Raw genomic sequence first — 24,399 nt, 5'->3', positions numbered from 1 at the left:
AGAATCAAAACTAATTATAATTTTACATCCATTGGTGAAAAGGAGTCATGATTCAAAACTAAGGTGGCAAAATGTAATCTTTCTTTAGTTTTGGTTTCTCTTGTGACTTTTAAGAACCACATGAGCTCTTGTGATGTATCTTAAAAGGCTTAAAATTCACAATATTAACCACACCCCCAACAAAGCACAGAACAGTACACACGACGTGGTTTGAGAATTTCCTCTAACCACAGTTGCCATCTTTGAGTCAAACACAGTATGCGCTGGTCACAAAAATTTAGCAAAATTAATCCAATGTTAAGCTTTTGTAGCTTCACCTGTTTCACGTTGCCATGGTACGTGTTTTCATCAGAGAGTTCCCACTCTACACTCTCCCGTTAGTATTTCTGTGTTCCCTGTGGATTGACACCTCCTTGGACCCCACAGCCGCACCTATCCAGATCCGTGGCAGAAGAGGAAGGCAGGATGCAGATGCACTGCGGAGTCACAGAATGTGTGCGCTTAAGGAGCTGGCCTTGGAACTGTGACTGGGCTCTATTTTACTAGGTGGTACAGTCGCCTTGGTTGCTGTCTTTATTGCATACACATTTGTGATTGCCTAATTTGGAAGTCAGCGGATTACTGGCCAACCCAACCAACTGCCTGTTTTTTGTAAATAAAGTTTTATTGAAATGCAACCATGCCCATTCACTTAAAAGTGGTTGGTGGCTTACTTTGCACTGCACCACAGAGCTGGGTAGCTGCCACAGAGGCCAATGCGGGCTGTAAAGGGAAACTGTTTACTGTGTGGACCTCTCACTTAATTCTCAAAAACAACAGAGAAATGTCATTGCTTGTGGCATACACGCAATTTCTTTGAATGATCAGGTCCCCTGACATAAACTCCAGTGCTTCCTCTTCAAGAAGGACCCTGGTGACATTTGTAATCATTAGCTTAGTGCACATCTTCAGATGACAAGCTGCTTGGGGACCCCTCCTGGATGACTCTATGTAACATCGCTGTGCCTCAGCAACAGAGATCTGGGTTCTCTCACCTAGCAAAAACCTTGGATGGTCATTGGCCTAGCGATTGTGCCTGGGCCACAGGATAGTGACCCCAGACTTCAGTTCTTTGTTATTCTCCCAAGCTCAACCTGCTGACTCTTCCTCACCCATGGCACCTCACGGCTTCAGATTTTTGCTTCCACTCCAGACATCCCATCCTCATCCCCCCTTTCCAAGCAGAATAGAAAGCTCATGAGCATGAAGGTTTCTCTGTGACAGTTGTGGCCTTTTAGCCCTGAAAGGAAGCCACCAGGGACTTCCACACTCTGTGTCACTGAACGCAGTGATCACATCTCTTCCAGCATTTGTCGGTGCTGTGCTCTCATAGAGAAGAACAACACTGGGAGCCAATGAATTTTCCACAACAATGTATTCAGTGGTAGGTGATTTTCAAGATGGGTGAATAGAGGAATTACAGACAAAATCTTTCCCATTGAATTTAATTTGGTCCCAAGAGTAGGCAACAGAAAATGGCAAGAGAAGTTGTCTTTGGTGACCAGCCTACTGGGAGCAGTCACCTTGTCTTAAGTTCTCACTTTGCAGAGGGAAATGTGAGACATCCAAGTAAAAAAAAAAAAAAAAAAAACATATTAGGGCATAGCTTCATGCTTTCTGATTGTCCAACATCTGCAAGCCAACTTTCTAGGAACAATTCCCTAATGGGAAGAAGCAACTTTCTCAGACAATGTGATTCAAATGAATCAGGCTTCAGCCCTGGCTCTAGAAGAAGACATCAGTCCCAGATCAACCTCAATGCTTGATTCAAAGACTGCTGCAGACCCTGAGCAACACAGCCAGGAGGATGCAGAGGCCCGGCAGGTCCTGTAGGGATCAGGCTGTCAGTGGACATCAGAGAGGCCAGGCTGAAGGAGGCCCTCACAGAGAAAAGCTGGAGCCCGTGGTGAGCAAGCATCCAGTCATAACTGTGCCTGAACTAGGCATTTTATTTTTCAGTTAAACTAAAAGAAAGCCCAACTCAATGGCTCCAAGCCATAAAGAAGATTGTTTTTGACTCATTTAACTGTAAGTCTAGACATTGGCAGATTTACTCTGGAGTGTTTATCCACTGGATCAATGTTGTCATCCAGACTTGGGATTTTATTTTTGTTCTTGTGTCTCCTCTTCATCTCTCTTTTTTAAAGTAAAGCAGCTTCTAAAGCAGCTTCCTCCCCCACCCCTTGATTATAAGGTACCTGCCAGCAATGATTTTTGCCCTCCAGGTTCAGCAAAAGAAAGCCCCCAAGTGATGCTTCGGACATCTACTGCTTTGGACCCTTGCTTCTCCAGAAACAATCACTGCAATCAGTGGAGAAATGAAGGCTCCTGCTGGTTTAAACCCTGAGCTAGGGAGAAGTTCCATTTCCCCAGGGGTCCAGAAGTCAAATGAGAGTTAGATCGCCAGAAAATCTGAGCTTTGTCAGAAAATATCAGTGGAGCGAATGCTAGAAGGGAAAGTAACAGTGCCCATTAAAATTATTAGTCCCAGGACTTCTGGGTTATGTACTGCCAAAATTTTTCCTTAGACCAGTGTGACTGAATTTTCTTCTCTTTGTAGCCTAAGGGTATTTATTGATGGTTATATTGTCTTTTTATTGCTGTGACAAAATGCCTGATAAAATCAACTTATAAAAACAAAGATTCATTTGGGCTCATGGTTCCAGCAGGTTCAGTCCATGGTTAGTTGCTCTGTTGCTCTTAGGTCTGTGGAAAGGCAGAAATATCAAGGCAGAAAGATGTGACAGAGACTCACCTCACGGTGGCTGGGAAGTTGAGGGAAAACAAAAGGGCCAGAAACAAAGGGACTGGGAACAAGATATAATTCCCAACATAACATTCTCATCACTGACTGCCTTCAGCTGGTTTGCATCTCCTGTTTCTGCTACCTCCTAGTAATTCCATCACATTATGAATCCATCGATGGGTTAATACACCAGGCAAGTTAGAGTGCTCTTGATTGAATCATTATCCAAAAACTTGATCCAAACTGTAACAACCTTGGTAAATGTAGCTGGTAATAGACAAGCCATCTTTCAACCACACCACCTGTTAAGCCATATCTTTCTTCCGTTTTAACTTTTCTCTTTGAAACGTTTCAGATCTTAATCTGCTATACAATTTATTGTGTGTATTGTCTCATTCATTAATGATTGACCTTCAGGAGAGCAGAGTCTGGAGTCTGAGCTTTTACTGTCTGTCTGTAAGAGTAGTTGGCCCATAACATGCTCAGTAAAAAACAAAACAAACCACTGAATGAATAAATGAGTGAACGTCCAGATGAATACATCCAATAGAGAGAAGAGGAAAGGCCCTCAAATACAAGCCAATTTAATCTATAGAATCGGCTCTGAGATTTCAGGCTCTAGAGAGCAAATTAGCGCACACCTTCTCCGCTCGTCCTGCACCGTTGCAAGCACCCATCTGTCTCAGTCCAGGACACCCACTGTTTTTCTTCATGTATCTCTTTTCTTCAAGTCCTTGAGTATTTACATTTCTTCAAGTGCACTTTGCCTACATATTTAGATTCTAGTTCTTTGTATTTACAACCAAATACAGGAACCAATGACCTTTTGCAGGATTACTGTATTCACTAAGAGACTTTCAGCTTTTATTCTTGCTCCATCTCTGTGTCCTTGGTCTCCTTTCATATTTCCCACTGCATGTTTCTGTGAAGCTTCTCTCCTACTGTCCCAAAGCAGCCAGTATGAACCACAACACATCTCAGTTTTCATACCAATGGCAGCTTGCGGCAATGGTCTCCTGCCTGGGCTGACTGGTTGCCAGTGCCTGACCTGAGCAGCAGTCAAGGGATCCAGAGCCTTCTGATACTCAAGAGTTCTCCTTGGTCAGGAGCCGAGGAAAGAACATGCCTCGCCGGCACAGATGGCAGCCAGGTGTGGCTTGCCCAGCTGGGCTCCATCTTGGAACTTCTAATGAATTTTGCAGCTGGACCTGGGTTACCGCTCTTGCAAATCCTTTACTTCTGCAGGACTGCTGACCTCAAACAGGACCAGGCAGAGGTGATTTAAGGACTCTCTGGTCCTTCTGCAAATGTCCCTGAAATGCTCCCCTTTTAAGGTCTCACCAACTGTTTTGTGCCACGAAAAACCTCATTAAACAGGACATTGCAGACAAATAAGCAGCTATCCTAGCTACCATGCTTTGTGATACGACAACCAGTTCTTAATTCAAAAGTGTGATTTTAGAAAATTTGAATACAGATATTTGAAGAGTACATTTCTAAGTCAAATTTTTAATTTCACTTTGAAAACTCTTCCTCTTGCTTATTTGTTGTGTAAGCTTGAACAAATGACTAAAATCAGTGTTTCTTCAGCATGGTCCTTAGGTCAGCAGTAACAGCATCTGGGCGCTTGTTACAATGAAAATCTTGGGGACACCAGTCTAGACCTACTGAGTCAGAAATTCTGAGAGGAAACCCAGCACTCTGTGCACTCCAGCTATAAAGTCCCTAACAGATCTGAGCTTCTTTGTACAGCACACACACACGTAATAATACCTTGTTTCGTAAGGTTGTTGCATGAATTAGACTCCATAGACCTTGCACATTATCGGGCATTTAGCATAGCATTGGGCACTTCGCCCGTGTTCCATAAGTGACAGCTGCAATTAATGTTGTTATTATTATTGGATTTCTTTTCTAGGTGACCCACGAATCAGCTCAGGAGTTGGCGTGCCTACCTGTGAAACAATACAGAGGGAAGATATTTTAACATTAATCATTATAACAATAGCTAATTTATCGAGCTCCGCCCCTGTGCCAAGCAGCTAATCACTTCACAAACATTATGTTCAATGCTCATTAGACAAAACCTCTAAGTGAAGAGCGGGCCCATCTCCCCCTTTCACAGCTGAGAAAATGCGTTTAAAGAACTTAAGGAAGTGACCCGTGACAATGCAGTCAGTGAGTGGGAAAGCCAGCACCTGCAGCCCGGGTTAGCAAGACTCACTACCTGACCCCCCAGAGTGGTCTGCAGGAGGAGCAATGGAGGTGACCATCTTTGCACCCATGGGACTAGTTTGAAAATCTCAGTGAGAGGCTGGAGATGTGGCTCAGTGCTAAAGCATCTGCCGAGTGTGTGCAAGGCCCTGGGCTCAATCCCTGGCCCGACAAAAAGATAATAAAAATAAAAATTCATTGATATTACATATTCACTGCAATACAAATATCAGCATGATGTCTATAATTACAGATGACCTGAGGTCAAGTTTGTCCTTGAAATGATTTCTTTCTGACAGCCTATGAGTCAAAGGGATGCTGTGCTGTTCTCCTTAAGGTCTCCATGGCTTTTATTTCTGCCAAAACCAGGATGGGGACCAACTTTGTTGGACAGAACAAAGACAGCTCCATGTATGGAATGGGCATTGTTTTCTCTGGCTTCAGTGTGGGGACCCTTCTTACCTGAACCCAAAGAATGAGACAGTCAAGTATTCGTTAGTCCAGAACAAAACACACACACGCGTGCACATACACACACACACACACACACACACACACACACACAGTGTTCATTAGTCAACTGCAAATATACAAAAAAATAAAGTCTTCTTTACCCACGGAAGGTAAATTTTTGGATGCAGATTAAAAGAGGAAAGGTGGCCTGTAATTACTGCTAAGTACATGTTAGAAGTCTTGCTTCCTAATGTGGGCCTTTGGTCCCTAACAAATGTCAAATGCATACCACTCTTCAATACCACACAAAATTCTGGCACATAAAATACCAATAACCTCCCGTAAAACAATTTTAATAGGTAAAATTATATGTATATCAAGCGAATTTTTCAGGATAAGCTGCTGTATTTACGAAATGAATCCATGCAACCCCTCAAAATGATGTTTCGGGGTAAAATATATGTTTATGCAGTGCAGAAGTACCCATTTATCCTAGAGAATGTTTAAAGGAACAGAACCCAGAGGTCTTATTTGAGGAAAACCAATAACTTTGTCTTTCCCTTGGAGGTGCCTGCCTGAATCTCAGAGGCCAGATCCCGGAGATGTTCTGCAATATTTGCTTTACTGTGCCACTTGCCGTGTCCCTAAAATGACAGTAGCCACGCTAATCCCACCACGCAGTCACCCGTGTGGGCTTCTGCCTTTGCTTTTATTCTCTCCCTCTTCCCAGCCCCGCCCCAGCTCGCTCTTGAAAGGCCTTCTGTTCTGTCAGCCGTAATGACATCTGCTGGCGGACACAGGAAGTCATAAATCTGTAGGTTCCCTCTCAACCAAACCTTGTTAATGCTGCCATTTATCACAAGGGCCGGGAGGCCGTCTCTGGAGGGCCGGGCTCAGAGTCCATTTTCTCCCATGGCCCTTTCCCAAGAGAGCCACCATCTTCGTGGCAGCCGCTCTTTCATCTCCGGTTTGCAGACCCGCAAGTCAGGCCGGTGCAAAGCCCACCGTGAGCACGCAGCTTCTGGAAAGGAGCCACTACTGCCGGCAGCATGGCCCCACTTGATGCTCCGAGAGGGAAGTAGGGCGATCCCGAGGAGGGGACTGTCCTCCCTTGTTTAAAACAAGCCCTGTCTGCTGCTGCCAGAGGAGGGGAGGGATTCACCCCTCAGCCCCCCTGCTCCATCCTATGGCTTTCCGGGAAAAGCCTACAGTAGGGAGAATTGAAAGAGGATGATTAACGAGATTACTGAACTTTTTTCAGAACAAATGCAGGTGATGTTTATGTTACAACACTGAGAAGTCTCTTGTAGCCCTAGCCCTGAATCAAGACCTTTACCTATGTGGGGTGCTTTCTGGCTTTGGCTACTCAGGTGGGGTGCCTGGGTCAGTTGCATCAGCCTCCCCAGTCAAAACTGGTTAGAAGGGCAGCTTCTCGGACATGTGCAAGTCCCACTTCTCAGAAGCCACATTTTCACCAAACACCCCCCGACCCCCATGCTTCCTGTGCACGCAGGGGTCGCTGCCCTAGTGTCCACACCCACGTCCTTGCTTAACCTCTTGGCAATCAGATCACTCTGTTCACTGGGTTGTGCCCGTGCACTGCAGGATGTTTGGCATTTTTCCCAAGATGTAACAACTGCAAAGGCCACAAGACACCATCAACCCCTGGGGTATGACAATCCCAAAGGTCTCCAGACACTCACGGGGAACCCCTGGGAGAGGAGGGCAACATTACTCAGTTGGGATCCCAGAAGTGCAAAATATGGTCTTTGGACCAGTAGCTTCAGGGTCTCCTAGAGATGTGCATTCTCTCAGGCACGGTGGGGTGGTGCATGCCAGCGGGGTGAGAGGCAGAGGGAGGAGCATCCCAAGTTAAATCTAGCCTTAATAACTTACTGAGACCCTGACTCAAAGTTTAAAAGGGCTAATGTTGTAGCTCAATGAGAAGGTCTTGGGTTCAATTCCCAGTAGTACCAAAAAACAAAAAAACAAACACAAAAATACACTTTTTCAGACCACTTAGCTTCCCCACTACCAGAGACCTGCAAAACTGGAAGCTGCAGAGGTGGAGCCCAGGAATCTGTTTAACTCTCTGGGAGATAACACTGGCATACGTACTTCAGCTGGCCTGTGAGCCAGGCAAGGCAGTGGGGTCAACAAGCAGGTAGCCAGTGACCTGGAAGTCACCGGGGAACACAGCACAACCAAGCAGCCACAGCGCATGGGGATTAAGACTGCAGGAGACACTGCCCCGCCAGGAGGAGCCGCGTGCAGACCTCTCAGCTCGCTGTCTGCTGTCTCCGTAGCCTTGGGGAAGTTCCCTAAGCCTGCCCTCGCTGCCCTTTCCTCTGCCCAACAGAGACAACCGAAGCGCTGCACCTCACTGAATTAAGGACGGATACGTTTTATGTCCAAGTGCACAGAACAGTGCTTGGCACAGAGTGCTCGGTAAGCGTCACCTCCTGTGTTATCCTTACTATCATTTGCTTGTCCTATCTGCGGTGGAGGCCTACAAGAGCATGGCAGGGGCGTTGTTCCCTGCCGCACCCCTGCAGGCAAACAAAAGACCCTGCAGGCCTGGTATCCAGCAGGTGCTCAGTGGGTGCTGGTGGGAAAAGGTGGCCGATGGAGCACCCCTGGGCATCCCTGCAAGCCGATGTCCTTGCAAATGTAGGACATTGTGCGACAGTGAGTTTAGCCCTTACTACAGATTAGACTGGACCTCAGATCTGAAAGCACTTCATAAACAATAGTCAATCAAATCAACGAATGCTTATTTAAAAAGCTAAAAATGTGGAAGTGCTTCCCAGGGCTCACCCCTGTGTCTGGTGTGCTGAGTGTTTTGTATTTGTTCACAGCATTCTTTGTACACCCCTAATTGACTCAGTGTTGATTGTCCCCATTTGACAGATGAGAATACTGGGGTCTCAAGAGGTTAGAGAATATGTTCAAGCTAGAAAATACTTTTCTTAATGCTGGACTCTCTGATTTCAAACCCACCCCTTTCTTCCTGATGCTTACCTGGCCCCCACACAATGATCCTATGTGTTTCTTAGGATTTCTGGGACAGTCCTAATTTTCAAGTTGTACCCCCACCCCCACTGCCTTTTTTTAAGAGCATAGTCATAGGTGTCAGACTATGTGCTGATTTTGCTGGAGAGCTCCAGATGTGAGGTAATGAGCCCTCTGCTCCACAGCCCCACAAGGGAACTACCAGGGAGGAGAAAAAGAGGCCCCCGTGTCCACAAATGACCACCTATAGTGACAGAGGAGGCTGACCAACTCAGGAAGACAAAAGACTCGGAAGCAAGAACTCAGCACATCCTGTAAACCAGGTGAAGGAAGCCACAGGCCATGCCACAGAGCTGCCCTGCGGGCTCACTGCTGCATTCCATGGCATCTGCTGAAGGTGGCCATGGGCCAGGAGCTCCACTGAGAAGCAGGGCCTCCGCAGCGGATGCTGACCCCCTCCCTACCCTGGTGAGGATCATGCTGTTGGAGGCTCTGATGCGCAAGCATCACCTCTGCCTCACTTAATGGCAGAACCACAGCTGCCAGCAACACCATGGCCCCTCTGCCTGCAGGGAGGCCCAGAGCAGCGCTGTACCTGGCTGGCAGAGAAGCTGGATACACACCCTGCTCTCTCACCTTTGGGAAGGACACCTCCAAAGGAGCATCAACGACACCACCCTCCCATCCCCCCAGCGGCCACACCCAAGCCAGCTGCCCTCTCTTCCTCACTCATTGTGTTATTCAGACTGTGGGGTTCTAGCATCCTTTCCCGAATAAGTTACTTGCAAGTGCATTTGATCTCAGCATCTCCACGTGTTTATCACAGGGAAGCAAGAGCAAGCCACACCTAGAAAGGGGGCTTGGCGCCATCCCAGACTCTCCAAACACATTAAGCCTGTGGGTTTCTCAGCTTTGTTGGACAGCCCCGCAACAGTTAAGGCTCAAACAGCATTCAGGAGGAGTCACTTGGACATATTCCCAGCAAGCAGAGGCAGAATCTCATGAAATTTTCAGGACAATAGGACGCTTAATGCCTAATCACAATAGATAAGACATGCTCTGGATAAGACAGAAAGGTGTTCTCAGAGTGAATTATATCATTCTCTATTTGCTTCTGAGAGTTGAGGGGCACACAGTTCTAATGAGTCCAGGAAGCAGAGTTTGATGCACAGTCGAGGTGGCATAAAATATACCAGAGCCCGGGACTTAAAGGCTGCCCGTCACAGGGTGCCCAGGCTGTTTCGGTCCTTACTTTCACTTAATGTCTTCCTGGCGTTAATGAAGTGGGGCAATGGATTACTGGGCTGGAGACTTGGTCCGGATTCTTCAGCGGCAGCAAAACATTGTCACCAACCATAAGGAGCCAACTCCCAGGGGAAAATGTGATATATGTTAAATCTAACAGCTCCCTGTCCTCAACCTGCCCACTCAGCAATCGCCCTGTTTAAAATATACATAGTATTTAATTGCAGTTGCAAAATCCTACACCTTGCCCAATCACCATAGTTTTGTCAAACGAGAACCTGATAACTTTTGGAGGATTTATTCCGAGAAGCAAGCTGGCCAATGCCTGAAGCATCGACAAACTTTATTGTCATCAACCTTGACTGCTTTTAGAAAACACATTTCCACCCAGCAGAACAAGACGTAGTTTTCCCTGTGTTGGGGAGTAAACTGTCTCTAATGGACTAGGTGATTTCAGGAAATACATAAATGAATTACCCCTTGTCAACAGCTGGAAGGATCAAATTCAAACCTGATGTGAGGCTGGGGCTCCTTGTGATCGAACCCCAGCCTGCTCATCTCCCCTCTCCACGTCTGCTGTCCTCTCCCTGGTGGTGCCTCCGAATCTCAGCGCTGGCCACTCACTGTCCCCTTCCATTCAGAGACCGAGCTGTCCCTTCCAGTTTTCAGCCCTTGTTCCTGACTGGCTGCTTCTAGACCTCAGTTTCCATGCTTCCTTCTCAGAAATTCTTTTCCTGTCCTTCCCTCTCAAGTGTGCTCTGCCCTCACCCCTGTTCACCACCCCATCACCCCTGGAGTTGCTCCTTACCACTCTCCCCCACCCTGGATTGCCCTGGCCTGCTCCCTGCAGTACCAGATGTCACAGGGGAGGGTGGGACATCACCTGAGATTGCCACCTGAAAGCTATCACAAAGTACTGGGGAGAGAGACATTGCAAATAACTTAAATCACTAAAGATAAGGGCAGTGAATTATATCCTCAAAAATGCCAAAATTGTATGGTGCCTCGGCACTGAAACTTAGCTACACACTGGAATCCCTTGGGAGTTTTTAAAAAAGTATCCCAATAGCTGGATTCTACCCCTCCAGCCTGATGTAACGGCTCCAGGGTGAGACACAGTCCTTTGGATTTTTTTAAGTTGCTCAGTTGATTATCATAGCAAAGTCTGAACGCACCATCTTCTCCTCAAGGCGTTCTGTATGCATGCAGAAGCACACACACTGCAAGTGTGCAATGAAGTTATTTCCAGACTGCACCCAGCACCCCAATTAAGAACAATCTCACCCCCTCAGAAGCCACCTGGGCCCACTTTACGGGGTAACCGTCCTCCCAGCTCCCAAGCATAAGTGGGTTCTCCTGGGGTACTTCCGGTCGTGGAGCCCCCTCCACCTGAGTCTCTGTGCCGTCGGAGAACAGGGGCTAGAGAAGTATGAGTCACATGCAATCCATCACCTGGATTTAAAAGAATCTGAAAGATTCCCTTTTAAGAGAATGCAAAAGAGACCTTAGACTAGAGAGAGAGGTGGGCTTTAAAAAAAGAAAGGGTAGAGAAGTTTATGAGAGACAACAATATCCATTGGAAAAATGGCTAACAGCAAAAAAGCCTAGACCTGTATCTGACATAACTCTGTGGGCCTGCGGTGTTTTCACAGCCCACCCTTCCTTGCAAATACACCTGCCTTGGTATTCAGTGACTGCACAGATTTTTTTTTTCTCTTGAGCTCTAGTAGTGCACTGAACTGGGGAATACAGAGCTGAATCAAGCCTATAGTTCAACAAGAGGAGAAAAATAAATGGGAAGATACACGGGAAAGATGCTCACAAAACAGGAGAGATGGGGTGAGTGCTGGAGGGGACCTCTGAGCTTAGAAATAGAGCTGGACAAAGAATCTTGACAGAGGGGAAGTGACTATAAATCTCATCCCAGAGGAAGGCAGCGGTGCAGACAGCCCCATCTCCTCCAGGGGCTCCCAGGCAGCCTGGTACCTGGGAGGTGCCCCGCACACAGTAGGCACTCAGCAAGTATGTGTTTCTAAGTGCATTAATTCGGAGTCCAGGGGTGAGACAGGCAGCTGCATAGCAACCAGAACCGTTCAGTATAAAATGAAATAAATGGGGAATTCACAGGCATCTGCAGACCCTGAGGAGCCCTTTCAACTGACCCCTCTGAGGAAACCCACGATCAGATTTGCCTAGTGTTACTTACGTGCAGTAAAACTCCCCAAACTTGACTCACTTGATGCAAAAACCTGACTTCTGTATAGGAAAGATTCTCACACCTGGCACCTTATCAGCATCACCTGGCAACTATAAAATTTTCAGATTTTCTGGTCCCACCCTGGGATCTAAGTTACTAAGTCTGGGATGGGGCTTGCATTTCTTTAATTTTAAAAGGAGGATAATAATAATAACACTCCCTGGGTGATTCTGTCCCTCTGCCAGACTGGGAACAATTCTTCTGGGAGAGTCATGCCAATCAGTTCCTGCCCTGCCTTATCCCAGCATCTGAGAGCAGGATCCCAGGAACCGAAGTTTCCCAAAGAGCCAGTGCAGGCAGATTACCTTTTCCAATTCTAGTAATTCGTGTAGAACTTTCTCACATTCAGCCACCACTTCCAATACCCACCTGCACACACATGCTCTTTCTTGGCCCTTAAATACATTTATTTTTTGAGATTTGAATAGATGCATTTAAACTTCGGATTGCGACCACAAATGGAGCGAAGTGTCTTCCACTAAAATAGAGGGTAACCGTAAGGTGAGCTCAGTGAAAACAAACTACTAGCAGAAGTTCAGCTAGATAGACTGGCTATACCCCGAGCTTCCAGGCCTGAGATCTGTGATATCTTGGGTAAGAACACAAGTTAGCAAGTGTTACCTATGGAAAAGATGTCCAACCCTAAACAGAGACTTTCTCAAGTTAAAAGATAATTGAAAGGGAGTAACATCCTCACTGTGTGTGTCAGTGTCATTGAACATCATGGCTGCACACTCAAAAGCATCTGAGTACCCCTGTGCCATGAGTCCCCCAGCAACAAACATCTTCTTTGTTGATAAGGAAATTAACCATCCTGCATTAGTAGCAGTAAGAAAAAATACAAATTACCACAAGCTCACTGCAAAAGTGTGGGCTCGGCAATACATTGATAGCCAGCAAAAGACAGGCACGGCCGAGTTACTGGGACATGCTCATTGAGGACCAGGAGGGCATGGAGGCAAAATTCTGAGACTGTTGGAGAGGAACTGCGAGAAATTCCACAGCTCAGACACAACTATTAATTTTCCCTAGGCTGGGACTAGGTGGGGTTGCTCGTGGGTGCAGGCCATCTGAGGCAGATGACTTAGCGCCCTGTGCTACACTTCTGAGGTGGAGAAGCATGTGGCAATGTGAAAAGAGATTGAAACAGCACTTTGCAAACAGTGACAATGACACATCATGGCTGACAAGTCAGACAGAGAAAGTTAAGTTTCTACAGCCCCAAAGAACTGCTGCAAAAGTTATTAGTGGACTGGGAATTGCCGGGGGCGGAGGGCAAAGGCGCTAGGTGGGTGAGTTATGCATAGGAGATGTCCCAGGTCATCGCAGTAAGGTCTCAACTTCCCTTTTGTGTGAGAATGGGAAAGTAAGGAGCTGGATGGGTAAAAGTTCATCCCAGCACCCACAATGACAGCAGCACCCCCTGGGAACCCTATGTTATATGAATATCTAATCATGACTTGGTTTTGTAGCTAGCAGTACTGGGTTTGTCAGATTCCCAGAGATAAAAGGTCTTTTTTGGTGGAAGTTCTCGAACTGTATCCAGCAGGAAGGTCCCTGTGGGGCTCTCCTTGTCTGTTCAAAGTGCAGATTCCTGGGCCTTTACCCAGAACTTTTGATAGAGAAAGTCTAAGGCATTGGGGCTCAGCAAGTAACAGCCAGGGCTGCTATGAAACATTCTGCTTTGCACAGGACGGCTCCTTCCAACAGAGAGGTATGTGGTCAAGAATGTTGACAGCGCCACAGTTAGAGAACCTTGTTCCGGGGAAAGAGCAGCCAGCCATGTGCATTTTAAGCGGGGCTGGTTGTAACAGAAAGCTGACAGTTCTTGATGTCTGTGTAGGGTCGGGATATCCGCGTCAGAGTTTCCTTTTTACCTTATTCTGCACATTTAGAAGTCAGTTTGACTGGACTTTCCCCCGGAAGTCCACACCTAGGTGCTCACCATCCTCCCACACTCCATATCCAGGCTCATCTTTGTCCAAAGCGCACCTCCTCTCGTCCTACCACCGGAAGGAGGGCTCCCTAAGGGCAAGGTTCAGGTTCCACCTGTTCATAGATGGGTCCCCAACACCTGGAAAGTTACTGGGCCCATGACAGCCCTCAGTGATAAAGGCTGGCATCCATCTGTCCAGGTAGATGTCTCCATCAGACTCCAGCGATGCCCTGTGTTATCAACATCATGCAGTGTGTCATCCTGAAATGGGAATGGATGTACAGTGGCTGAGTTTTCATTCACTGCACAAATGTTTCAGGGCAGCCCGATGAGGAGCATCAAGCGTTGCCATCATTGGAGGTAATTACAGAACAAAAGACACAAAAATCCCTCCTCCAGGGCAGCTGTATTCTACAGGGGATATCAGAGGGTTAACCAAAAAACTGGGTACAGCCTGTGGCTCTTGGAGAAGCCTGGTGGGGGAAAATAAAATGGAGAAATGGGACTGGGACAGGGTGCTCATGAAACCCCAGGTGGCCCTTCGGGAGAGGGTGACATTTAAGCAAGGATGGGACATCACTGGGATTTGTCTGCAGCCATTAGAATACAAATACCAAAAGACCAGGATTTTCCTTTCTCTATGGCTTCTGTGTCTCTGAACAGGTACTGCCTAGGTGCTCAATAAATACTGCTTAAGGGAAACAAAAACTATACTCCTTAGCCTATCCAAGAGTCCTCTGCCGAAGGCAGATTTTAAGACCACCTTGAATCATGGAGACAGCAGGCAGAATAGGAGACCTAAACTTAAGGGGGGCAGGTGAGCAGGACATTTTGGGGATTCAGTTAAGGGGAGGTATGGGAGTTATCCCCTGCATTAGGTCCCCTTGCTCTCCCCCTGCCCTGAGCAAACCTAGGCTGTGCCCCTCCCGATGTTGGCACTGGTGCCCAGCTTCCAAGTTTAACCGTCGCCCTGCCCTGCTGGCTTCCCATCCCTTCCCTGCTCCCCTGCGTCCTCCTCCCTGCCCCCTTCCTCCTCCGGAGGGGTGTCCTGGGCTGGTAGGGCGCCGACAGCCCCTCAGGGCTTGGCAGGCTGTGCCCCAGGCCCTCTCCCGGGCGGCGGGACACTGTCCCTTTAATAGACTCCCTCAGCCTGCCGCTCTGCGGCTGGGGAGTAAATTTCTCCCTGTCATCAGGTCGCGGGGAGAGGAGGAGGAGGAGGAGTTTGTTAATGTTCAGTTTGTTCAGCGGGATCGATGTTTGCTGGCATCGCCTCGCCCTGCCTTGTGTGTGTGTGAGAGCGAGTGTGAGTGTGTGTGTGTGTATGTGTGTGTGAGAGAGCGTGTGTGTGCGTGTGTGTGCGCGTGTGTGTGTGCGTGTGTGTGTGTGTGTGCGCGCATGTGTGGGTGTGAGTGTGTGTGGGAGAGAAAGCGAGAGTGCGTGCGTGTGTCTGTGTGTGTGTCTGCGTGTGAGTGAGTGGATTCCAGATTTTCTGTCTTTCCAAAACCCGCTCCTGTCCTCTCGCATATCACTCCCAGACGGAGATCTGACAGCAGCCTCCAACCCACCGTGAGTGATCGCGATCGCTCCGCGCGGATCCGCCATCGAGACCGAGGAGGAGGAGGAGGAGGAGGAGGAAGAGGAGGTGCAGGAGGAGGAGGTGCAGGAGGAGGAGGAGGAGGGAAAGAGGAGAAGGAGGAAGAAGAGGAAGAAACCCACTACCTTCCCAGGATTGCTTTTTTTTTCTTCCTTCCGTATCTTTACGCGCGCGTGTGGCGCGTGTGCGCCCGGAGTCCTTTCCATCTGAACCCGGTCTTGGATGTTTAATAAAGAAATCAAGTGTCTCACCAGTCACCACAAAAAAAAGCAAAAACAACAACAACAAAATATATATATATATACATCCAAAAGCAAAAACAAAAACAGAGAGAGGAAAAAAAAACCCCAAAACAAACAAACAAACAAGGCAGAACCAAGCTCCGCTGCGAGCCAGCCGGCACCAGCCACCGTGTCTGCCGCCGCCGGAGAGGGGGGTCTCCGGCCCGAGGTGGCGGAGTGGCAGGGGGGATCATCGGGGGGACAGAGGCCGAGTGACGTCCTAGGAGCCAGCGGGCGAGACACGGAGGAGACCCCGAGAGGCGAGAGAGACAGCGGGCCCCGCGCGCGGCTCGGGGCTGGGGCGCCAGAAGTGGGACTGGAGCGAAAGTAGAGCGATGCCCAGGAGGAAACAGCAGGCACCCAAGCGGGCAGCAGGTAAGAGACAGACGCGGCTGCGCCCGCCCGCTCGGGCTGCCCAGCCGGCCGCCCCGCGCCCTGCGCCCTGCGCGCCCAGCTCCTCGCCCGCCCTCCCTGCCCCAGGGTGCCGGGACGCCACCCCTTCAGCCTCCGGGGGAGTCCGCTCGGGTGCCCCTCGAGTAACTCCGTCCTCCCTCGCCTGCCTTCGCAGCTCTCCCAAATCCTCCCTCCGCAGGCTCCAGAGGGGTGGGGGGGAGCTATCCCACCAAGCCTTCCCTCCTTAAACTTTTTTTCCTCCACCCTCTACCCCACCCCTAACTTTTCTCCGGGTCTGTTCTTGCCTCTGGAGCTAGAGTCCGATTGAGGATTTGGGGTGCCGAATAGGGAGACAGCACCCCCCCCCCATAGGCCCTCCGCGTGGTCAGTGCCAGCAGCTTCCTCTGGCCTCCAGGGACAGCGTCTACCCTCGCAGGGTCTTGGGGCACTGAAGTGGGAGGTTTGCCCAAGCCTGGGCTGCAGGGCGGCAGGCTGGCTGTGGGGCTAGCAATGGGAGTTCAGCTTTGATGGCCAAGGTAGGAAAGCACCCCAGGAAGAGAACGAAGCAGCCTTTGAGTGTTTTCTAAAAAGATCCATGCTTAGGAATTTATTCAACCCTCTGTCTTCTAGGAAGGAGGGAAGGAAGGAAGGAAGGAAGGAAGGAAGGAAGGAAGGAAGGAAGGAAGGAGAGAGAGAGAGACAGAGACAGAGACAGAGACAGAGAGAGACAGAGAGAGAGAGAGAGAGCCCCTTTAGAAATTGAAGCACTTCTGTATTTTCTTTGCCTGAGAGTTGCAAACTTCGTGTGCAAATTGATCTGTGTGATAGGTTTATCCCACCTGAATCTCTGCTCACCACCTGACGCCCCTGCAAACAGGGACAGGTTAATGGATCTGTACAATAGATCTTCCAAGGCATTTCTTTTTCTTTTTTCCTTTTGGGTTGCTTAATTGCTTTTTTAATGGTATGCTGGGGTTTTGTTTCTCGGAAGTGTAATATGAAAGTTCATTTTTTCTACTGCCAGACCCACCCACTGAAAAATCAGCTTTCCACTTGATTGCTAGTTTTGATTTGACATTTGATTGATCACCTGTCATCTCACTGGCTTTGATCTATTCATTCTTGATATATATCAATAAATCACTCACCATGGTAACTCAGAGTGCCAGTGACGCAAGCCTTGCCCTCTATATTCAGAGCCAGACATGCACAATTATTATCTTGTTTGGCTTTTCATGTGGGCGTTTTATTTCTTTGTATCCTTTAGTTGAATCAGGGCTTCAGAAAAAAAAAGTTTAAGTTTTGTTGCTTTTCTTCTCTCTCTCTGGCTTTGCTCACTTGGTTTTAGACAATATTAGTTAAGGTTGGACTTCTGCAATCCCATCAACACATTTTATTCTGTTCCACACACACACATTGGAAACACACACACACACACACACACACACACAAGTTTGGTTGAACACTTTCATAAACTTTGTGAAGTTACCTTTAGGAGAAATTCAAAGTTAGTCACAAATCTAGGGAAAAGGACTATTTGCGTGTGTGCATGCTGGGCCACCAGGCTCAGCCTCCTGTGAGGCTCAATCCCAGCCTGCATGGCAGCCCATGTGCGTTGAAATATCTGTGTTATCTTGGCTTCTGAGTACGAAATGCTTCCGTAACCATTTGTAGGCTGGTTAGAGTTGCGTGTGGAAATGCCATTTATAAAGTTTGGACTTGTATATCTTAATTGTTTCCCTAAGAGGAAAATACTGAAAATAATTTTACTACCTATATATTTGCAACTTGCTGAGACAAAGATGTATTTTCTTTTTAACTCTAGCTACCTCTTTTGAAAGTAAAAGCTCCTTTTGGTATTTCCTTTGAAACTTAGACTACTTTACAGTCTGACAGTGTTAAGAGTGTGCTCTGGGCTCCCAGGCCCAGGAAGAGGAAGCCTGTTTCATCTAGTTCTAGCGACATGAGTTGAAGTGTAGCTAGATTATTTGAGATAAAATCCTTATTGTTGTCCCTAAAGAGAACCCTGGGCTACCATCCAGCAAGAAGTGATCCTGCCCTGAAAATTACTTTTTTTTTTTTTTCTTCTTGTTCCGGTAAAGGCTATCAACAACTAGGCAGTAATTTAAATTACCAGAATGACTGGACATGTCTCCTTTCGTGAGCTCATTACAAAAAGTGCTTTGCTCAGAATTGCACTACTTTGATTATAATTATCCTCTGACCAATGAGGATCCAGGTATCCATAGCATAACACTGTATCACATTATTTAAATTAGATGCTTTCAATAAGCTGGTATCTATTGGTGTTGGCTGGTCTGTTTATAGTAGTGTGTGTGTGTGTGTGTGTGTGTGTGTGTGTGTGTGTGTGTGTTAGAAACTTGTACCGTAGTTTCAGTTTTCTGGTCTATTGTATTCTTAGTGTCTGTTTGTTGTCATGATTTATTTTTACTGGAAGAAGTGGAAATCTCTTTCAAACTGAAATGGGCTAATTCGTTTTGTATACAGCAAAGCCCTTCTAAAGGTATTTATTTGCTTGCTTATTAATAAAGCAGATAGTTTTTCCTGCAGTATTTTGCCCCTTATGAGGCATCAGTACCCTACTCTGTTTCAGCAGGGGTGGTTACTGTCAAGCAAAGTTATCCACTGGAGGACTCCGTTAGCCAGTTAACATCCAGGAAAGGGGAAAGGGGGGACTCTAAGATCGCAGCCATCCTAACTTTTCTCACTGCTTAAAATTGAATACAAGGCACAACTGTAAGTAATTACTCCCATGGACTGATGCTGAAAGCTTGATTTCTAACTTGATTAATGAATAATGGAAGATAGGAAAAGCCTGACAGTGAATCAGAGGCCCTCCTGCAGCTCTTGCTCCCAGGAACGGGTCAGAGGCTGTTAGATTCCTTTGCATTTTTTTCCTTTTAAATTCTGTGCTTCAAGGAATCAGTGACAAACTTTCTAATAAAGTAGCTTTCCAAATAGAACCAAGAGGACACCATGATAAGGGCTGGGGAATGTTAGCCTTTATTTGTTATATCCCTGCCCCTGCAGGAAGACAGGATGTGAGGACACAGAGGAGTCGGAATATTTCCCTCCGAAATTTTATTCTCCCTGATTTCCTGAGGCTATGCTATTCCACCACTCTATTACTTAGAGCAAGAAAAAAAAAGTTTAGAAAGCAGCCTGCAGTACCCCAGGGCTTTGCGTTTGTGTGAGTGTGTGCTTGGCTTGCTTCCTTGACATATATCTCACTTGCCATTAAAATGTATCCACTCTTACCTGAAAATATTGCAGGATTCTCTACCAGCACTTTCTTCCCTATTTATTTTAGGGAGGTGACAGGACGGCAAAGTTAAACAGAACAGCGCTTTGATTTGTTTGTATGTTGTAGGCCGCAGAGTGCTTAATTTTCTTTTAAATCGTAGACATACTCTAATCCTTCTCCTCCCAACAGTCTGCACCTCAGACACTGACCACATACATGTGTAATGTATCTTTCATTTCGCCATCCTGAAGTATTGTGTTTATACTAATGCCAGCCAGTCGCAATAGAACATAAAATCTTTTTTTTTTAATCGCGGACGCGTGCATATCTAAAATGTACGTAAGTCATCCGACTCAGCCTCTGCTCCCCCCAGAGCGGTTAGATGGTTCCTTCTTGCTGACTTCCCGAAGCTTTCTGATGCTCCAGATCTGTGGAGAGTCTTGCAGGGAGGAACAGCTCCCTCAATTTATTTTGTTTATTTAATATGGAGATGAATAATGCAGATTTTGTTTTCATGAATGTCCTTGTGTGGCAGCAAACATTAGACGATTAGCAATCATTACTTAAAAGTTGTAATTTGCACCTTAATAGCACAGGTTTATTTACATGGGAAACCCTCAGCAGGGACAATGCTGAACACTGCGAAGCAGTGGAAATGACCTGGGCGCCTCCTTCCCACCTCAGGGTAGTGAGGACTCCGGATTAGTGGGTGAGGTTCTAGAGGCAGGGCAGGGCAGGGGTCCAGCTGCTCCAGGTGAAGCTCACCTCTCATTTATTGGCCTGGGGGGGGGGGCTCAAGAGAACAGGAACCAACCGGGGTTTGGCCTTCCTCACTTTGTTCCAACAGACTTCAGGGAGACAAGTTCACACCGTGAACATGCAAATAGCTCATCCCTTTGCTAACCCCCAGATAAATGGCATACAAACACTGTCGCACACAATGAAGCCCAAAGGGTCTTAGCAACACAAACTCTTCTAGCTATTACTATTATTTAAAGTACATCCTTGAAATGGGAAGAACAAGGCACCTAGAAATTGCTTTGTCCACACAGTGTTTTGAACTGAGATTGATTGCCTGAGTGGACCTGTCCTTCCCCACTCCTTTCGTGATTTTCTTGTCCTGCCTGTCGCCTCCCCCTTGAAGACCCAGATTGGATGGGACAGCTCAAAAGCCCGTTTGTTTTTGGCATTTATTGATTTGCCATATCAGGACTTCATACATTAACCCCAATCAGCAGACTGTGAGTGACAGGGGTCTAGTGGGAGCCCGGTAAGGTGGGCGAGAGGGGCTCTGGGAAACTTCTCCACCGTGAGGCCTGGGGCTTTGGACGTTGGATTAGAGGCTGCTCTTAAGAAGGCTAGAAACATTCCTCAGGATTCCCCAGTATTTTCCCCCACCACTTTTCATGGTTTCTTTTTCCACCCCGTTACCTACTGCTACTCTTGGGAAAGCTTCATAGCAACAAATCCCCCCCGGGCATATCTGTCCCAGAAGCATCTTGACTTTTGTCACATTCTCCAACAGAGGTTTATGCTTTCACTTCTTCCCAGCTGGCTTCTTCCTCACTGGAGGGGCTCTCCCCAGTTGGATAATCCCTGGACTGGTCTGCTTCTCTTCCCAGTGCTTTGGACTTGTGCTCTGAATGGAGCAGGTACACAGGGGACTGAACCTGGCATTATTTAGGGCCAAAGAAAGGATGTCCTCCTGCTCATCACTGATGCTGAGCTTAGGGCGATCAGCAAAGAGGAAAACCCAGGCTGTGTGTTCCTGTTTGTGATAGATCTGCAATTAGCTGACAGGAGTTAAATGTCCAAAAGCAGGTTTCCTCTCCACTGTGTGTGTGTTATTTTTCCTCTTCTATAGCAACATCGTGGTTTGGGAGGACTCAGGCACTATTGCCAAGGCAATGCCTGCGTGGACCCAGGTCCCTTTTAAAAATCACAGAATTGCCTAACAAATTCTATATTAAGACCAGACGTACACAGACTATCATTTTCATTTGATGCGAAGTAGTTGGAAATACATTAAACTAACAGTTAGAGAATGTCTGGCATGGTTTCCCTGAAGCCGTGCTTTCTCATTACATATTTAATTACAATCAAATTGAACGACTTTTAGGAAAAAAAAATCACAGTGGTATTAAAAGAAACCCGACACACAAATAATTTTATTGCTTTGCAAGTTGAGAACGCTATTATATTTTTATATCTTTGGGAGGAATTTATTTTAATTTTCTAGTGTTGTGATAAATACAGGATGGCTTTTACTGTAGCCTGTAATCAAAGAGAGATCAGCTTGCACCTTCACGGACTCTGCTCGGGCTAGAAGAGAATATCTATTTTCAGTCATTGGTAACAGTTTGTACTGTGCTTTTAAAAAATGTTTAAGTTTCACGAGTTCCATGTAAAGTTAGAAATTCTTGTGACCATTGGCAAGGAGTCCTTCACTTACAAAGGGACTTAGTTATCCTGTCCACACGAGAAATCGCCCTGGTCAGGGTGCTTTTTAGATTACTGGAATGTGGCAAGAAAGAAAAGTACTATTATTTACAGGCTTCTAAAATACAACATCATTTTTACTGGATTAATTTTCTCTCTCTCTCTCTCTCTCTCTCTCTCTCTCTCTCTCACATACACATATACACACACATTTTGTGATCTTTTCAGTCATTTTAGGAACTTTTTTCAGATATATAAGAGTAGCATTTAAGGCACACCAGGCTTTGGAAACGATAATAAAAACTAGACTTAGAGCCCGACTGTCTATTGCTACAAACTACAAACTAACAGGAAGGTGTCTGCCAGCACAGGATTCTGCTTGAACTTGTGCATAAGTGAGAGTACTCCAGTGCGTGACTGTGTTCCTATCCTTAGTTCTGTCTGAGAGGTCATCGCAAGAGTATCAGCCTCAAGTCCTTTCTGAAGATGCTGTGTACACAGAGAGACACAGGAAAGAACACTGAGATGCAAGCGGTCTTTGCTGATGTATTTGTTTCCATTGTCAACTCCATCGATGACATGGTTAAATGTTTTGGAGGTATTTGAAAGTCATTAAAATGACCATTTGGAATTTCCAGTGGTTGCTTCTCTCAATCTTGTATATCCTTTCTCTATCAAAAAGATATCCCCTGGCTGCCCTCAGTACCCTCAGTGTCAAAAGCAATGCCTGAGATTATTTGGAATTTTAGAAATTAAAGTCCAAGAGGCACAGATAATCCTATTATTAATATATCAGTAATATTTAGCTATGCTTAACAACGGGGAAAGGCACAAAGCAAAAGTTTCAGAGATAATGAGCTTAGAGAAAATACAGAGGGAGAAAAAAAAAAAACCTGGATCATTTTTGAAAGCATTTGTCTTGAATTTGGCTCATCTAAATAAGAGTTCTCTCTCCACCTGTCTTATTTTAGAAACAATTTCAGTATCCCTAAAGTACCCAGTACCCCAACCTAAAACTGGGTCTCCTAAGCTCTCTCGGGTTCCACAAGAGATAGGGTTTTAGCAGGCACAACCCTATTTCATTTTTTAAAATATCTTTCATAAGCAAATGTGGGCATGCAAACCAAAAGGAATCCGTGAGGAAGATTCAAAAGACAGCTAGCTCAGCGTTCAGGATCGGAAACTTTTGTTTCATCAAGATAAGAGGAAAATAGCATTTCATTTTAACTACATATCTCCTCTTAGTAAATGATGAGCAGTGAAGCAAGGAAGATTTTTAAAGGAGGTTTTTTAGCTCTTTTGCATCTCTCTCCAAAGACTAATTTAATTGAAAAGCTGCAGTGTCCACTGATGCTAGAGGATCACACATGCCCCCATATAGGTGCTGGGAAAGACACTTTCTACGATGTAAAAATTAAGATCTCCGAGCTTAATTAGTTAAGCGCTTTAAGACCTGAATCAGTTTTCTGAAGTCACCCCACCACCACCAGATTTCCTCTTAAAGCAGCATCTATGGAAATGATACAGTTTAGATACGAAAGTGGGCAGAACACAGTGGCTGTTTTTAATGAAAAGAGTTGCAAACGGCAGAAAGAGATAAAAACCAAGTTGGCAGTGTCTATTCTGTTGGTAATGAATTTGCAAGGAACATTCACCATGCTTTACTGTACCTTGAGAAGTCCGTGATCTGGATCAGGTGACAGGCGAGATACAAATATAAGACAGAGGTCAAGGTTGTCTATAGGAGAAACACTTATACACTCAAAGGCAATGGCGTATAAATATTTCTATATGCATTGCACGGGGCTTACTTTAAATCACTTCCATTTATCAGATCCTGGAATTCTCTGTGTGTTTAGGAGCCTCTCCCTTACACCCCAGGGACGTATGAGTAGCTGCTGGCCTGAGACGATGCTGTAGAGACGACTTAAATGTTTTCCATGCCTTCAGTGTCATTTGGTTGGGAAGAGCCAAAATGAAAAGGGATAAGCACGTTTGATATCGAACTGCCTCTGGCTATTTTCTTTTATTAGAAAGTTGGGTACACTGCTTTGCGTGGCTTCTTGTTTTCTCTCTCAGGGATAGATTTTGAGGAGGGAGCGATGGAATAAGAGGCAGTGACTTGGTTTGGGTTTCTGCTTTTTGTTCCCTGATGCTTACGTAGCACTGAGCAAGAAGATAAACCTGGCCCAGGGGGAGGATGAAGGTGTCGGAGTCAGGCCCAGCCAGGCTTAGATCTTCAGGGCTACTTTGTATTGGCTGATCAGCTTGGGAAGACTGCTCAAATCCCTACCCTACTTTTTAATCTGTAAAATGGGAGTAATCATGCATCATATGGCCCAGGTTTATGGAAAGGATTTAGGAGAGGAGGGCTGAGAAACTATTTGTGCCACATGGACATGAGGGGACAGTGTGTCTTTGTTCTAAAGTAGGGACATCAGCAATCCACCAATTATCATAGATCCAGGGGTCCAGGAACTAAAGAAATAATAACAGTGTATTTTGGTATTTAAAACTGGAAATTC

General features: G+C 46.4%; 1 protein-coding gene and 1 long non-coding RNA gene across 5 annotated transcripts in view; one reads left to right on the top strand and one right to left on the bottom strand.

The window, feature by feature from the left end:
- Nucleotides 1-1,395: 1,395 nt before the first annotated feature.
- LOC134475963 (uncharacterized) lies at nucleotides 1,396-6,568 on the bottom strand. Its single transcript, XR_010047312.1, has 2 exons — nucleotides 6,289-6,568; nucleotides 1,396-4,740 (listed from the first exon to the last, which is right to left on the bottom strand). It is a non-coding gene; the product is annotated as an uncharacterized LOC134475963 (long non-coding RNA).
- Nucleotides 6,569-15,129: 8,561 nt separating this feature from the next.
- Tshz2 (teashirt zinc finger homeobox 2) overlaps nucleotides 15,130-24,399 on the top strand; it is a 416,873-nt gene continuing 407,603 nt past the window's right edge. For all 4 annotated transcript variants that reach the window (XM_013145665.2, XM_013145663.2, XM_013145662.3 and 1 more), the window contains exon 1: nucleotides 15,130-16,152. In XM_013145665.2, the coding sequence (XP_013001119.1) occupies nucleotides 16,113-16,152 (40 nt within the window). In that variant the 5' untranslated portion in view covers nucleotides 15,130-16,112. The remainder of the gene's footprint in view (nucleotides 16,153-24,399) is intronic.

This window comes from Cavia porcellus, unplaced genomic scaffold, assembly GCF_034190915.1.
Source record: "Cavia porcellus strain 051 isolate PalLab524CR breed Dunkin Hartley unplaced genomic scaffold, mCavPor4.1 scaffold_5, whole genome shotgun sequence".
In the NCBI taxonomy this organism is placed as follows: Eukaryota; Metazoa; Chordata; class Mammalia; order Rodentia; family Caviidae; genus Cavia; species Cavia porcellus.
The sequence above is the reverse complement of the archived record's forward strand: the minus strand, read 5'-3'. Positions and strand labels throughout refer to the sequence as shown.